We start from the raw sequence: 17,983 nt of genomic DNA on the forward strand, positions 1-17,983 counted from the left end.
GTGACAGCACACTTCTCCTCTCCACCCTGTGGTTCCCAGTGTCCATTCAACCAGCTTCTGTACCCCTCTGCCTTTTCATTTTGCCTCCAGACAGGAGCTGCCCACACAATCTCATGTGTCTACTTGAGCTAAGAACCACACTCCTCGCCAGTATCATTTTATGTCTTATAATCCAGTCTAATCTTTCTGTGAAGAGTTGGCTTCAGGAACGTTTTTAGTTTTGGGCGACCAGAGCGTCCAGGGACCATGACCTCTGGGGTCCCTCCAGTCTCAGTCAGACCATTAAGTCTGGTCCTTTTACTAAAATTTGAGGTCTGCATCCCACTTTTCTCCTGCTCCAACAGAGATTTTCTGTTACGTTCCCTGTCAGGGCAGTCATTGGTGGTAGCCGGGCACCACCTAGTTCTTCTGGTCTCAGGCTGACGGAGGCTCTGCCTTATGTGGCCCTTTCTGTCTCTTGGGCTCATATCTTCCTTGCGTCTTTGGTGTTCTTCATTCTCCTTTGCTCCAGGTGGGTTAAGACCAATTGATGGATCTTAGATGACCACTTGCTAGCTTTTAAGACCCCAGATGCCACTCACCAAAGTGGAATGCAGAACATTTTCTTAATATACTTTGTTATGCCAGTTAACCTAGATACCCCCTGAAACCATGGTCTCCAGACCCCCAACCCTGCTACTCTGTCCCTTGAAATGTTTGGTTGTATTCAGGAGACTTCTTAGCTTTTGGTTTAGTCCAGTTGCACTGACCTCTCCTGTATCATGTTGTCTTTCCCTTCACCAAAAATAGTTCTTGTCTACTATCTAATTAGTGGATACCCCTCTCCCTCCCTCCCCACCCGCGTAACCATCAAAGAATGTTTTCTTCTGTGTTTAAACTTTTTCTTGAGTTCTTATAATAGTGGTCTTATACAATATTTGTCCTTTTGCAACTGACTAATTTCACTCAGCATAATGCCTTCCAGATTCCTCCATGTTATGAGATGTTTCACGGATTCATTGTTGTTCTTTATTGCTACGTAGGATTCCATTATGTGAATATATCATAATTTGTTTATCCATTCATCTGTTGATGGGCACCCTTGGCTTTTTCCATCTTTTTGTTATTGTAAACAGTGCTACAATGAATGTGGGTGTGCATATATCTATTCACGTGAGGGTTCTTATTTCTCCAGGGTATATTCCAAGGAGTAAGACTGCTAGATCGTATGATAGTTCTATTTCTAGCTTTTTAAGAAAGCGCCAAACTGATTTCCATTGTTTGATTTCTTGACTGCTGCTTCCAAGGGCATTAACTGTGGATCCAAGTAAAATGAAATCCTTGACAACTTCAATATCTTCTCTTTATCGTGATGTTGCTTATTGATCCAGTTGTGTGGATTTTCATTTTCTTTATGTTGAGGTGTAATCAGTATTGAAGGCTGCAGTCTTTGATCTTCATCAGTAAGTGGTTCAAGTCCTCTTCACTTTCAGCAAGCAAGGTTGTATCATCTGCATATCGCAAACTGTAAATGAGTCTTCCTCCAATCCTGATACTGCATTCTTCATATAGTCTACCTTCTTGGATTATTTGCTCAGCATACACATTCAATAAGTATAGTGAAAGGATTCAATCCTGATGCACATCTTTCCTGGCTTCAAATCACACAGTATTCCCTTGTTCTGATGGAACAACTGCCTCTTCGTCTCTGTGCAAGTTCCTCATGAATACAAATTAAGTATTCTGGAATTTCCATTCTTTGCAATGTTATCCATAATTTGTCATGATCCACACAGCTGAATGCCTTTGCATAGTCAATAAAACACAGGTAAACACCTTTTTGGCATTCTCTGCTTTCCACCAAGATCCATCTGACATCAGCAACGATATCCCTCATTCCACAACCTCTTCTGAATCTAGATTGAATTTCTGGCAGTTCCCTGTCCATGTATTGCTGCAACTGCTTTTGAATGATTCTCAGCAAAATTTTACTTGCATGTGTATTAATGATATTGTTTGATAATTTCCACATTCTGCTGGATCACTTTTATTGGAATGGGCACGCACATGGATCTCTTCCAGTATGCTGGCCAGGAAGCTGTCTTCCAAATTTCTTGACATAGACAAGTGAGCACCTCCAGCACTGCACCCGTTTGTTGAAGCATCTCAATTGGTATTCTGTCAATTCCTGGAGCCTTGTTTTTCGCCATTCCTGCTAGTGCAGTCTGGACTTCTTCCTTCAGTACCATTGATTCTCAAGCATACGCTACCTCCTGAAATGGTTGAACGTTGACTGATTCTTTTTGGTTCAGTGACTGTGTATTCCTTCCACGTTCTTCTGATACTTCCTGGGTCATTCAATATTTTCCCCATGGAATCCTTCAATATTGCAACTCGAGGCTTGAATTTTTTCTTCAGTCCTTTCAGCTTGTGAAATGCCAAGTGTGTTCTTCCCTTTTGGTTTTCTAATTCCACGTCTTTGCACATTTCTTTATAAAACTTTCCTATGTCTTCTGGAGCTACCCTTTGAAATCTTCTGTTCAGCTCTTATTCATTTCTTCCATACGTTTTAGCTACTCTACATTCAAAAACAAGTTTCAGAGGCTCTTCTGACATCAAGTTTGTTTTTTTTTCTTTCTTTCCTGTCTTTTTAATGACCTTTTGTTTTCTTCATGTATGATGTCCTTGGTGTAATTCCACAGCTCGTCTGGTCTTCAGTCATTAGTATTCAATGTGTCAAATCTATTCCTGAGATGCGTTTCTAAATTCAGGTGGCATATGCTCAAGGTCATATTTTAACTCTTGTTGCTGAAAAAGGTATTTGCATTGAAGAAGCTGTTGGTCTTCTTCTACCATGCCATCTCCGACATCGTTTCTATCACCAAGGCCATATTTTTTCATATACCAATCCTTCTTCTTTATGTTTCCAACTTTCATATTTCAATCACTGGTAATTATCAATGCATCCTGATTGCATGTTTGATCATTTTCAGACTGAAGCAGCTGGTAAAAATCTTTAACTTCCTCATTTTTGGCATTAGTGGTTGATGAGTAAATTTGAATAACGATCATATTAACTGGTCTTCCTTGCAGGCGTGTGGATATTATTCTATCACTGATAATGTTGTACCTCAGGATACATCCTGAAATGTTCTTTTTGACGATTAATGCGGCACCATTCCTCTTCAACTTGTCATTTCCAGCATAGCAGACCCTATGATTATCTGATTCCAAATGGCTAATACCAATCCATTTCAGCTCACTAATGCCTTGGATATTGATTTTTATGTAATTTTATTTTAGACAGCTTCCAATTTTCCTGGATTCATACTTTGTACATTCCATGTTCTAATTATTAATGGATGTTTGTGGCAGTTTCTTCTAAGTTTGAGTAATACCAGCTCAGCAAATGAAAGTCTCAAAAGCTTGACCCCATCCACATCATTAAGGCTGACTCTACTTTGAGGAGGCAGCTCTTTCTCAGTTGTATTTTGAGTGCCTTCCAACATAAGGGGCTCATCATCTGGCACTATACCAGACAATGTTCTGCTGCTATTCATAAGGTTTTCACTGGCCAATTTTTTCAGTAGACTGCCAGGTCCTTCTTCCTAGTCTGTCTTAGTCTGGAAGCTCTGCTCAGATCTGTCCACCACGGGTGGCCCTACTGATATTTGAAATACTCGCAGTATAGCTTTCAGCATCATAGTAACACGCAAGCCACCACAGTACCACACTGAAAACGTACATCCACACAAATACCTGCACATGAATGTTTTTAACTGTTTTATTCATAATTGTCCAAAACTGGAAGCAAGAAAGATATCCTTCAACAGGTGAATGGATAAATAAACTGTAGTACATCCATACAATGGAATATTAGTCAGTGATAGAAAGAAATGAGCTATCAAGTCACAAAAAGACATGGAGAAACTTAAATGCATATTGCTAAGTGAAAGAAGTCAGTCTGGAAAAGCTCATATAGTTGATACCAATTATGTGACATTCTAGAAGAGGTAAAACTATACAGACAGTGAAAAGATGAGTGTTTGCTAGAGGTTCAGGGTTGGGGGATGAATAGGTAGAGCACTGGGAATTTTTAGGAGCAACGAAACTAGTTTGCATGATACTATAATGGTAGATACCTGGCATGAATTTGTCATAACCCATGGAACTGTGTATCAAAAAGGGTGAGCCCTAACATAAACTATGAACTTTAGTTAAAAAAAGTATCAATATTGCTTCATCAATTGTAACAAATGTACCACAACAATATAAGACGTTAATAATAGGAGATAGTGTGGGCAGGGAGGCAAAGGGGACATATGGAAACTCTCTGCAATTTCTGTGTAATTTTTCTGTAAATCTAAAACTGCTCTAAAAAATAAAGTATACCTAAGAAAAAAGATCAAAGTAAGTCAGCTCTCCAAATTTATATCTTTTCACCAAGAAAAAAATGTAACTTCATTTTTCAACAAAATCACTAGGTAAGAAAATGGAATAGATTTTTACAAAAAAACTCTCGTTGCTGTCAAGTTGATTCCCATAGGACAGAGTAGAACTGCCCCATAGTCTCCAAGGAGCGGCTGGTGGATTCAAACTGCCAACCTTCTGATTAGCAGCCATAGCACTTAACAACTATGCCATCAGGGGTTCCAGATTTTTACACATAGTAAGAAAAGCATAAGCAAAACTGACAAATTTATGATCACTTTTTTGTCTACTAGAGGAAAATATTAAGAAAATATTAATATTAAGAAAATGTTTCAATAAAGGCTAGTAGCAGTGATGAACTCTAGCCAAGAATAAAAGATAAATGTAGAGCTCTAAAATAAAATTTTAAAAAGTTTTTTTGAATGAATATTAGGAAAAAATTGTGTAGGAAGGGCCTGTAATGCTCACGTACTCACTTTTCACCACCCTAGATTTCACTGTGATACCGTCAGTGCTTACCACCTAAAACCATTCATTGGAATTTTTATTATATTATGTATATTATATGTATTATAGATTATATTATATTAAAACACATACTTTCCAAGGCTCACTGAAACAAAATGAAGGACCCATTTAACATTTACAGACAACTAAAATTGAAAGTGAAGACAATAAAAATGTCAACTGTACAACATTGGGAGATATTAAAAAGTATACTCCTGGAATTAATTTGAAAATGGTATATATTCACAACCTTTACACAGGCTTCACTCCCACACTCACTAACTTTAAGCCTCTGGGCTAAAAGGTGTCCAATCTCAGTATTTCATTTGATTTGTGGTCTCCTTTGCCCATATGTTACAAAATCACTACTTTTTAAATTTCAAATGCCCATTTATCCCCTTGCCCTTCCATTCTCACTGAAACCATCTTAATTTCCTGCTGGACTTCCAGCCATGCCTTCCAGCTGAGATAGACAGGGGACTAGAATTTAGAGGCAGAAGTACAAGGTCAAGCAGGATGCCTTCTCCTTGCTATTCTTTCAGCCTGAAACGTCCTATCCCAGGTATCCTAACGGCTGGGTTCCTGCCATTCCAGTTTCAGCTCAAACACACTGACCCCATTCTAAACTAGCCTCAACTTTCCAGCCCCAGTGAAGTAATTATTTGACCCACAAATGTTTACTTTCTTCACAGTACTTGCCACTACATGAAGTACTACTGTTTTGTTTGTTTTTGCACATCTCTTCTCTAAAGCATAGGGTCCACAAAGCAAGGGCCTTGTCTTGTAGACTCCATCCACAACAGTATCAGGGAAATGTTAAGTCCACGAAAAATATTTATTTGATGGATTATTGAACAAATAAACAGATTAACACTCCAGGTAACATGGATAGCAAAAGATACTAGAACACACGAGGAAAAGTAGCCTGAAGACAAATCATAAAAGCCATGAATGCCTGGAAACAAAAGTCATCACTAACATTTTCTGAGCTCATGTCATGTGTCAGACACAGCCCTAAGCATTTTATCTGATGAATACTATACATGGTACTATTATTACCCTCACTTTACAAGTAAGAAAATGCTGCATAGAGATGTTAACGAACTTGACAAAGGTCCATATGCTAATAAGTGGCAGAACTATCACAGAAACCGGAATTCTTCCACTCTCACTGTGTGTGTCCTATATGTATGATGGAAGACACAGGGGAAAGATGGGGAAAAAACAGTGGCCTCTGCCCACACAGAGCTTAGACATCTGGTACAATACACAAATTCAAACCCAATGCCATCAAGTCGATTCCGACTCACAACAACCCTATATGACAGGGTAGAACTGTCCAACAGGGTTGCAGAGGCTGCAATCTTTATGGAAGCTGACGGCCACGTCTTTTTCCCGCCGAGCGGCTGGTGAGTTCAAACAACCGACTTTTCAGTTCGCAGCAGAGCACTTTACCACTGCGCCACCAGAGCTCCTGGCACTACACAAACACAAATAAAAAATTTCAACAATGACATGTGCTGCCTCAGTAGTGAGAACTTTGTATCTTTTTTGTTCTTGTTGCTGTGAGCCATCAATTCCACTCAATTTGATTCTGACTCTTAGCCACCCAATATGAGAGCCACCCACAGGGTTTCCTAGGCTGTTATTTTTACAGGAGATCGCTAGATCTTTTCTCCTACAGGGCAGCTAGTGAGTTCGAACCACCAGCCTCTTGGTTAGGAGTCAAGAGCTAAACCTTTAGCACCACAAGGGCTGAAATCTTTACCATTTACACACGCCTTCCCAAATATATCTGCGGCTCCAAACCAGTTTATTTTTGGTCAGAGGTACCGTGGCAGTCCCAGTAAACCCACCTAAAACGTTGGAATCACTTATCTCATCCTACTATTTTGTCTCTTTTGATCAGTCAGTTCTCACTTCTTCACATTCTTCTATTACCTTCCCTTTCATTTCAAACACCACTTGTTTGCTTGGCTCATTTGCAATGCTCTCATGATTGGTCTCTACTTTCAGTTTCTGGAATCTCCAACTGTTCTAAAAACTCTGCTTTTAGAATGTCACTTCCCGATTCAGAATTCTACAACTGCTCCTTTACACGTACCCCCAAAAAACAAACCAAACCAAACCTATTGCTGTCAAGTCAATTCTGACTCACAGCAAACCTATAGTAAGTGTAAACTTCTTAGCATAGTGGCTTGTTCACTCTGAAGCAGCAGCAGCTAGATCTGCAGATTAGGTCTGGATTCACTAATGAGTTCCAAAGATCTCTGTGTGTACTCTTGAGCCAGTATACTTTTTAAATGCAGTTTTTTTATGTTTAATACCATCTGATAGGGCAAGCCACTACTCTCTTTCCCTCACGGAATAAAATTTAAACTACATTACATTAACTATGCGGTATCTTTCTCATTCCATATTTCTACTCTTATTAGTTTAAACTTGATAGACATGCTTTTAAAATAATTTAAAGACATAATTTAAAATTTAAACTACAATTTTATTTTACATGGACCCCATTCTTAATTTCTTTTATGTCATTATATTTTTATAATCAAATTTACTAACTACATATAAAAAAATATTTATCATAAATATACAAAAACCATTTAAAAAAATGATTTCTTAAAATTGTATCCTCTGCCATAAATGTAACACCTGACTGTCCCGCTCAGGCGTACTGCACCAGTACGTATTCTTCTCATTTGTTTTGTCAACAGAGTAGCCTATACGCTTCTGGGATGTTAACAGTAACACAATTAAAATCTGACAAGAACTAATAACCTAAGATAATTTGGGAGCCTCTAAGAAATCAGGCATTTCAGTGTATTTAGAAAATTCCATTACAAGAGACATTCTCACACTAATACCTACTAGATTATAGGAGCTGTTTGTTATCAAACTACTACTTCAAGTACTCCACTTCATGGGCCAGTAGATCTAGTAGAGATATGCAGAGCTACTAAGGAAGGTGAGAGAGGAAGGTTATTACTTTTCTTTACAATCAGAATCCCTAAGTCACCTATGGTAATAACTACCCATCTTTATAAATCAATCAGAATAAAGACAATGCTAGAAATTACTTTGTAAAAATAACATTCAAAAATACTTTTGAAACAAAACCTGATTTTTTTCTCCTTTACATTTCATTACACAGATTTTTTTATAGACTATGACTAGAAAAAGGAGCCCTGGTGGCACAGAGGTTAAAGCACTCAACTACTAACTGAAAGGTTGGCAGTTCAAACCCACCAGCCACTCCATGGGAGACAGATGTGGCCATGTGCTCCCATAAAGACTACAGCCTTGGAAACACTATGGGCAATTCTACTCCTTCCAATAGGGTTGCTATGAGTTGGAATCAGCTCAATGGCAATGGTCATGACCAGAAACAAGTGACAGTTTCAATGACCTGACTGCCCAGCAAGTAAAAGGTCTACTGACTAGTAAGCAGTATTCATCTGATTACTGTCCACTATATCCTCTATGAAAAGGATTTCACTAACTATTCTACCAATATAATTAAGTAAATAATTATCAGTCACCTGATGCCAACATCACATAGGCTAAACAAAATACTCTGTAAGCTGCATCCCACGAGCCATCAGTTCAAAACCTTTGCTACAGACTGTGGAAAGTTATTAAATGATTTTAGACAGTGATCAAATTTGCACTTTAGAAAAGATAACACAGAAGGTTACTGAGTAGAACCAATTAAAAGAGATTAAAGACTGGAAAACCAGTTACAGGAAATTATTATTAATAGTCCAGGTGAGAAACAATGAAAGCCTTGAACTATAATAGCAGTAAAAAGGAAAGGATGAATTTAAGAAACACTGGGAGGGCAGGAGTAACAGGGATCAAGTAGAGAGAACCCTAAGTTAAGGATAACTGAGATTTCTGGCTTAAATATCTGGATCTATAGTACCACCATTAAGTAAAATTGGTAAAAGCTGGGGCAAGTGTGGGGTAAAAGTTAACTCACTCAGCTTTGAACATTCGCCTGGGATAAACGAATATTTTTGCGGTGATTATCAACACAAAGGTTGTAGCTAAAACTAGAAATTGAAATCATCCCAAAAAGAATATGCAGTTTAAGAAAAAGGATGACAATAGAAGCTATGTGGCTAAAGGAGTGTGTCTGAAAGAAGACTAGGGTAGAAGGAAATAGTTAAGTCAATGGGCTTTAAAACCAGACTGATCTGGGTTCAAACTCTGCCTTTGTGATTTACTGGTTGGTTGACCTTGAGCAAAGCCATTTAACCTCTCTGAGCCTTTTCCATCTGTAAAAATGGAGATACCAACTACCTCATATGGCATGTGCATGTATGTGCGTGCACATGTATGTGTATACAAATGTTTGCGTACATACATGTATGTACATATATTACAATATTTAATAAAAGCTCACTAACAGCAGCTATTGCTTTGGTACACAGAGAGGAAGGAGAACCAAGAGAATTGTGTGCTAGAAAACTAAGAGAAAAGCAACTTAAATCTCTACCGAGTCAAGTCAGCTAAAGAGGGAGAGATCCCACTGCATGGCACACGGTCTAAACTCTCTCTCAGCGTCTGTACACACAAAGACCCCCTCGTCCCAGCCATAGCAAAAGCACACGTGTACTCTCACTCTTGTCCTTAAAATTCCCCCACACCTTAGGGACTCCTTCAAGTTCTATTTATGACTAGTTCACTTCGGTGGAGGAGAGAAAAGAAATCTAATGTCAAGATGCTTTAGGTACAACAGACGCTTCTGTAAAAGACAAAGCCACAGTAAACCTTGTGCTTGTCGGCTATGGCTGGTTTCTGGTTTTATTACATTCTGCTTTTTTAAGAAGAAATAAAAATAACTAGGCTAATGAGAAGTAAGCCCCATGTCTAGATACCTTAGAGTGAGTAAATTCTAGCTCTGTTACAAAAAAAACCTTAGGGATTATACACCAGCGAGGAAAAGGCCCGCTTCCAAAGGATGAACATGCCAGGAGAACTGAGTCCTGGTCACATGTGATTCTCCTGCTTCTTGTTCGTTGCAGTCGAGTTGGCTGACTCGTCGCGACCTTATGTATAAAAGAACGAAATGTTGCCTGGTCCGGCACCATCTTCATATTCATTGGCATATTTGAGTCCATTATTGCTGTTATTATGTCAATCCACCTCACTGAGGGTTTTCCTCATTTTCACTGACCCTTGCCCAAACACGGTATCCTTTTCTAGTGATTGGTTTACTCCTGCTACACACAGTGTAACTGTACAGAAAATGCTTTGAGACTGAACTAGACTCCTCAGCTTCTCCCCACTGAGAAACTGAAGCAGGGGCCCATCTGTTGCCAAAGCCACGATGCACAAGGCAAACTATCACTGCATCTGTCACAGGCCAAAACATTTCAAGAGGGACATCCTAAGTCCAAGAGTGAAAGGTTCAGGTGCTTAATGCCAATATTCCTTATTTATCCACTATACTACTTCAGTAAACAGGCCTCTGCCCTCTAAAACTAGCTCCTCATTTTCATTGGTCCACATGAACAGGAGGATCAGAATATGCTGTTAAGCAGTGTTATGGAACAAACAGGGTGGCAGTTAACACAGAAGACCTAAGCAGGAGACTGGATAGAGAGGAGGAAAGTTCAAAGAAACACTGGTGAAGGCATCAGAACTAATCCATTCAGAGAAGGGAATAAAGTATTCCAGACATATTGAACAGCACGAGGAAAGGCAGGAAAATGTGAAACCATGATAACTAAATATGGCTAGAGGATGGGGCGCAGCACTGGTGGCAAGTGGTTAAGACTTTGGCTGCTAAAGAAAAGGACTGCAGTTCGAATCCACCAGCCGCTCCTTGGAAACCCTATGGGGAAATTCTATTGTCCTACATACAGAGTTGCTAATGAGTTGGAATTGACTAGATAGCATAGGGTTTTTTTTTTTTTTTTGGTTTAGAGGATAGGGGAGGAGAGTCAGTAAATCTTATAAACTTCCAAGAGGAAAATTACTGAGTATTTTGACCAATAGTGCTTCCAGGAAACATAGAATACTGAATCCTAGAGTCAATTAAGAGCATAGATTTACTCCACTAAGTCCATCTATCTGGATCTATCAAGATTTAACATGTATTACAGTTATCAGCTGGAAGCTCTGTTGGCATTGTGGTTAAGTGCTACAGTTGCTAACCAAAAGGTCAACAGTTTCAATCTACCAGGTGCTCCCCGGAAACCCTAGGGGGCAGTTCTACCCTGTCCTATAGGGTTGCTACGAGTCAGAATCGACTCAACAGCAGCGGGGTTTTTTGATTTATAGTTACCAGATAATTTGAAGAAATAGAGCCCTACCATTAAATGCGGTTTTACTTTTTACTAAGTACTATCCACATACTGCCTAGCTCCCAAATAGCTACCTGACCTGACCACAGACCTTTGCCCACAGCAGAGAAAGGTCCTTGTAGAAGGGAATGTTTCAGTTCTGCACATTTCAGTGCGTAATAATAATAAACTATTCCTCCAATTACTGAACGCAGGCAATACTGTTTAAATTATCAAGCATTTAAAAACATACCTACCTATATAAACAGTCCATATAGTCTGCACCTTTGCTATATTCTTCCCAGTATCTATGATACATAACAAGTACTTGTTCTTCAGACTCCAGAACTTTCTATAAAAAAGGGAAAATATTTTTACTTGGGAATCACTAATGATTGCCACTTGTAAGCTATAAAATACATCAAAAATTAATGTTCTAAAATAAATAATTCAAGCACTATAAATTATATTTACAAATCATATTCTAATTTAACTCCCTTTAACAACAATGAAACAATTGGAAAAAAAAATGAGTCTTAGACACGAAAGTGAAGCATCCATGATAAAGGGTAAACCGTTTCACTCTCCCAGATAAAAGGACAAAATCTAATGGTTGGATGTTATCCCCGGGCTAGAGTATTTTATTAAGATCAGTTTTAAATAGAAGAACATAATTTTATTGTCACGCACCTAGTGTTTCCTCAAATTCATTACTTTTGATCAGTCTGCTAGTTACAAAAGTACACCACCACTCCAAATGATTCTCTTTTGTGAATAAGACTATTTACGGAAATTGATACCTTTTCCACATTCCCCAAAATAAGCTGTATACAAACCGTGGGAATCAAGAGCAAGAGAAAACTTGGTTTTAACACACACCATCCAGAGGACACAGAAGCACATCTTAAAGCTGAACAACCCTTGCTTTGAATCCCTGCTCCTTTAATTACTAGTTACACGATTACGAGCAAACTGATTTACCTTAGAGAACTTAACAGTGCAGTGCTTGATATAAAGTATCTTAAATATACATGATTTTTAAAATGCTGTTTAAGAAACAAAATAAAGAATTTGAACTTAACGTTAAATTCACCACTGAGGAAAAAGCAGTAAGTCAGCCAAGTAACCATGCAACTATAAACAGACTCATACCATGCAACATTCCTTACCTTATGCAAATGCCGGACGTGATTTTCCAAAAAAATTTTAGTTTCTGTATAAAGTCTTTCTCCAAGGGGTTCAGGGTAGGCCACACATAAAGCATAGATGTCTCTAGTTAACTTGTTAAGGTTTTCATATCATTGGAAGTATTTTAAAACATGAGATTTAACTCAATTTGGGCATTAAAATAAAGAAAAAAAATTTTTTTTTTTTTTGCAGTTTAGGCTTTCAATATACATATATATATAACTAAGGTAAAATACACAACCATGCTTTAAAAAAATACTGTAAGACTGATTCATTCATTCATTCAACAAGTATTTGTTGCGAATCTATTATCTGAAGGCACTGTGAAGAAAATGGTTCCTCTCAGAGAGGTTAAAACTCAGGGGGATTCTGGGAAATCAATTCACTCAGAAAGTTACAAAATAAGGTTTAGGTAAGAATGGACATAACCATAAGATGAACAAAAGGTTATGGAATATCACAAGAAGCAGACATGTCTAAGCAATTCTGAGAAACGGAACAATTAAAAAATTACTCATTTGACGTATTTTCCGACATCATTGGACTCAGGATATTCTAGTCTATATCCCATGGTCTTTCAGCATTTATTCTATCAGAAAAACCATAACATGAATAATAATAGTAGTATCAATTAATCAATCAAGTTTTGGAACAGCAACTAAGTCCCTCACCAGACAGTACCCGTGACAGACACGCTGTAGCAGAAGGGGCTCTCAACCAGGTCAGAGGAACTGAGATAGAATTGAGGGCTCACCATTTACTAGCCAGTCATCTTGACCAGGAAACCTTGGTGGCGTAGTGGTTAAGTACTACAGCTGCTAACCAAAGGGTCGGAAGTTCGAATCCACCAGGCGCTCCTTGGAAACTCCATGGGGCAGTTCTACTCTGTCCTATAGGGTCACTATGAGTCAGAATCGACTCGACGGCACTGGGTTTGGTTTTTTTTTTGGTTTGACCTTAACCAAGTCTCTTAATTTCTCTGGATTGCCATTTCCTCATCTCTAAGATAAAGACTTAACAAACCCTCTCCTGAATCTAGAGTCTTAAAGGCCTAAATCAACTTAAAGTGCTTCATAAACCATAGATCTCTAGTCAAATATAGGAGATAAAGTACACACAAACTAATCCAAGCCCAGCCTAGATAGAGATGAGGACACACCCTAAAAATAAGGTTGATTATTTAGGCTGGAGTCAGTTATTTGTACTTAATCCAAGTATCAGGAAATATTAGAAAATAAAAATTTATACTTAAAATATTATAGAGGTAGGATGAAGCTTCTTGCTCCTCCATATCCCCATAACATCATACATATTCTACAGAATTTATTTTTATGTGACAGAAATTATTTATACCTTTGTCATTCTATTTTCTAAATGTCTTGAAAATACTGCCAGTTCTTACTCATCTTTATATTCCCAGTCCCAGGCACAGTTCCTGGCACACAACAGGCACCTACCTACTAAATGACTGATGAGGGAAGACAGATAGGGAATCAATCCCATATGCTCTGCCTACTTACCTAGTACCCCTGCTCTGCAGAGAGACAGCAACCCTCTCCACTTGAGGCCACTATCTGGTAGACTTCCATCATACTTTCCCATTTTCCTTCTAAATCACTTTGTATTTATTTTTAATTATAATTAGTAACTAACAGCTTCATTTGTATGCATATATATTTTTTCATCCACACATCACTGCATAAAATAAAAACAAAAATTTTTCCTTATAATATTAACAAAAACCAAACATGGTCAAGCAAAACTAAGATCCATATAGTGTGATATCACTGCCAGATTTTATGTAAATAAGAAACTATTACAATTATTTTAAATGAATATTATCTAAGTGAAAGAACAGAACATAAGAACTACTTATCAGCAATAACATAATACATCAAAATACCCTATATTACAAAGAAAGCTGTTATTGTGTGCCATTGAGTCGATTCCGACTAATAGCGGCCCTATAGGACAGAGTAGAACTGTTCCATAGGGGTTCCTAGGCTGTAATCTTTACAGGGGAAACCCTGGTAGCGTAGTAGGTAAGTGCTACGGCTGCTAACCAGAAGGTCGGCAGTTCGAATCAGCCAGGCGCTCCTTGGAAACTCTATGGGGCAGTTCTACTCTGTCCTAGAGGGTCGCTATGAGTTGGAATCGATTCGACGGCAACAGGTTTGGTTTTTTGGTTTAATCTTTACAGGAGCAGGTTGCCAGATCTTTTCTCCCACGGAGCAGCTGGTGAGTTCAAACCACCGACCTTTTGGTTAGCAGTTGAGCACGTAACCATAGCACCATTAGAACTTCTTACAAAGAAAATACAGATTTGAATATGTACCACCTTTTAAAAAAAGAAGGATTTTAAATATCTATGGATATAAATTCTATAGAGAATTGATGATGATCTGATGAAATGGGGTAGATTCAAGGTATCAATGGAGAGGAAAGTTGCTTCAAGGTAATATATTTGAGTTCCTTTATCCAGTTTGGAGCCCCTCTACTTTTCAACTATAAATTCCTTAAAAAAAAAAAAACTCTAACTTACTATACAACATAAATCTCCAAGGGTTTTTTGTTTTGTTTGACCATAGAAATTTATAACCAATCTCATTACTCATTGCAAACTTACTGAAGGAAAATCAAATTCAGAAAGGTTCTCAGAATTAAATGTGTTACAAATCAGGAATGGCTGCCTTTAGCGACTGAGACGGGGAACCCAGGAAGCTTCTGGGATGCTTTGTTGTTGTTGTTGCTGTGTGCCATCAAGTCGATTGCGACTCATAGCTACCCTACAGGACAGGGTAGAACTGCCCCACAGGGTTTCCAAGGAGTGGCTGTGGATTTGAACTGTCAAACGTTAGCAGCCTGAGCTCTTAACCGCTTCGCCACCAGGGCTCCTCTGGGATGCCATGGGTGTTCTATTTACTGGATGTACAACTATGCTCACTTTGTGAAAATTCATCTCTATATTTATGAGTATGTATATATATATATTTTTTTAATATTACACTGAAATTTCATTTTTTAAAAAAAGACTAAATCAAAACCCCAGCAAATTACTTTGTGGAAATCAACAAGCTGATTCTAAAGTTTACATGGAAAAGTAAAAGACCAGAATAGCCAACGAAGTCAGAGGAGTGACATTACCCCATGCGTAGAGAGCAAAAAGATAAGCCACGGGCTGGAAGAAAATCTTTGCAAAAGATATATCTGATAAAGGACTTGTACCTGAAATATAAAAACTCTTTAAATTCAACCGTAAGAAAACAACTGAATTAAAAAGTGGGCAAAACACCTCAATGGGTACCTCACCAAAGAAGATATAAAGATAGCAAATAAGCATATGAAAAGATGTTCAACATCAAATGTAATTTGGGAATTACAAACTAAATCAAGAAGATACCACTACACACCTATGGAATGGCTAAAATAAAAAAACTCTGACACCACCAACTGCTTGCCAGGCCGTGAAAAAACAGGAACTATCACTCACCAGTGGTAGGAATGCAAAATGGTATGAACACTTTGGAACAATATGGCAGTTTCTTACAAAGCGAAACAGAGTTTGACCATTTAATTCACCAATCACACTCCTAGTTATTTACAGTACACAGAAGAGTTGAGATGCATGACTATAAAAAACCTGCACACAAATGTTTTTAAGTTTTATTAATAACTGCCCAAAACTGGAAGCAACCAACATGTTCTTCAATAGGTGAATAGATAAACCGTGATACATCCGTATAATAGACTATTATTCAGCAATAAAAAGAAATGTGCTATCAAGCCATAACAGACATGCCCCACCCCATTGCCACTGAGTCAATTTAGACTCACAGCAACCCTACAGGACAGAGTAGAACTGCCCCATAGGGTTTCCAAGGCTGCAAATTCAGCCTTCGGTATGGACTGCATCTCAACATAAAGGAACAAAAATCGTTGCAAGCAACATCATGATAAATGCAGAAAATACTGAAGTCATCAAGGATTTCATTTTACTTGGATCCACAATCATGGAAATCAGACGATATACTGCATTGGGCAAATGTGCTGCAAAAGACCTCTTTAAAGTGTTGAAAAGCAAAGATGTCACTTTGAGGACTAAGGTGCACCTGACCCAAGCCATGATATTTTCAGTTGCTTCATATGTATCCAAAAGCTGGACTGTGAATAAGGAAGACCAAAGAAGAATCGATGCCTTTGAATTATGGTGTTGGCGAAGAATACTGAATATACCATTGACTGCCAGAAGAGAGTAAGTCTGTCTTGAAGGAAGTACAGCCAGAGCGCTCCTTGGAACTGAGGATGGCAAGACTTCGTCTCAGGTTCTCTGGACATGTTATCAGGAGGGACCAGTCCCTGAAGAAGGACATCATGCTTGGTAAGGTAGATGGCAGCAAAAAAGAGGAAGACCCTCGATGAGACAGACTGACACAGTAGCTGCAACTATGGACTCGAACACAGCAAGGATTGTGAGGACGGTGCAGGTCAGGCATAGGGTCGCTACGAGTTGGAATTTACTCAATGGCATCCAACAACAACAAATCTTTACAGAAGACTGTCACATCTTTCTCCTGAGGAGCAGCCGGTGGGTTCTAACGGCCAACCTTTTGGTTAGCAGCCAAATGCTTCGACACTACGGCACCACAGCTCTTTATGATAGACAGGGAGGAACCTTAAATGCCTATCACTAAGTGAAAGAAGCCAGTCTGAGTACACTATATACTGTATGATTCCAGTTATATGTCATTCTGGAATAGGCAAAACTAGAGACAGTAAAAAGATCATTGATTGACAGGGGTCCAGAGTGGCGGGCGGGGGGAGTGAATAGGTGGAGCACTGTATATTTTTAAGGGCAGTGAAACTATTCTGTATGACACTGTAATGGTGGACAGACAAAATAATTCACTCGCCAAAACTCATGGAACTACAGAACATAAAGCATAAACCCGAATGTAAACTACGAACCTCAGTTAATAACAACATATCGATACTGGCTCATCAACTGTAACGTGTGCCATACCAATCCAAGATGTTAGTAACACCGGGAGCTGCGGTGGGTCGGGGAGAAAGCAGGCATGTGGGAGCTCTGTACTTTTTGCACAATTTTTCTGTTCACCTAGAACTTTTCTAAAAGATAAAGTCTACAAATTTTTAAAAAATAAAACGACTAGATGAGACTGGGATCTAGATCAACTATCCTTTTAGCAAAGCTGGAATGTACTTAATAACTTCAAGTTCTGAATACATATTTCCACACTTTTCATCCAACATGATGGTGATATTATTTGCTCCAACTATTTTTTCATTAAGCTACATATAGATTTATTTCTAGAATACACACCTTACTGAAAAATTTTAAATGATTCAATAGCATAATTTAAGCATGATATGCTAACTATACACCAACTGTTTTACAAAACCAAAATTATGTACATGTAAACAAAATTGACTAGAAACACTAGTATCACAGGCCTTACCTTCTGCTTAGGGACAAATGATCTGCATGGCAGAGGGAAAACAGGGAAACTTTCTCATTTCATTTTATTAACAGTACTTCTGTATTGTTTGACTCTTCTCCAGTG

The 17,983-nt window shown here is 38.4% G+C and overlaps 1 protein-coding gene across 2 annotated transcripts in view; it reads right to left on the minus strand.

The window, feature by feature from the left end:
• The window catches only part of CUL2 (cullin 2), a 131,610-nt gene that overhangs the window by 76,271 nt on the left and 37,356 nt on the right, over positions 1-17,983 (minus strand). For both annotated transcript variants that reach the window (XM_049885023.1, XM_049885022.1), the window contains exons 3-4: positions 12,383-12,485; positions 11,471-11,565 (exon numbers count right to left, since the gene is read on the minus strand). In XM_049885023.1, the coding sequence (XP_049740980.1) occupies positions 11,471-11,565; positions 12,383-12,485 (198 nt within the window). The remainder of the gene's footprint in view (positions 1-11,470; positions 11,566-12,382; positions 12,486-17,983) is intronic.

Source organism: Elephas maximus, chromosome 4 (assembly GCF_024166365.1).
Source record: "Elephas maximus indicus isolate mEleMax1 chromosome 4, mEleMax1 primary haplotype, whole genome shotgun sequence".
In the NCBI taxonomy this organism is placed as follows: domain Eukaryota; kingdom Metazoa; phylum Chordata; class Mammalia; order Proboscidea; family Elephantidae; genus Elephas; species Elephas maximus.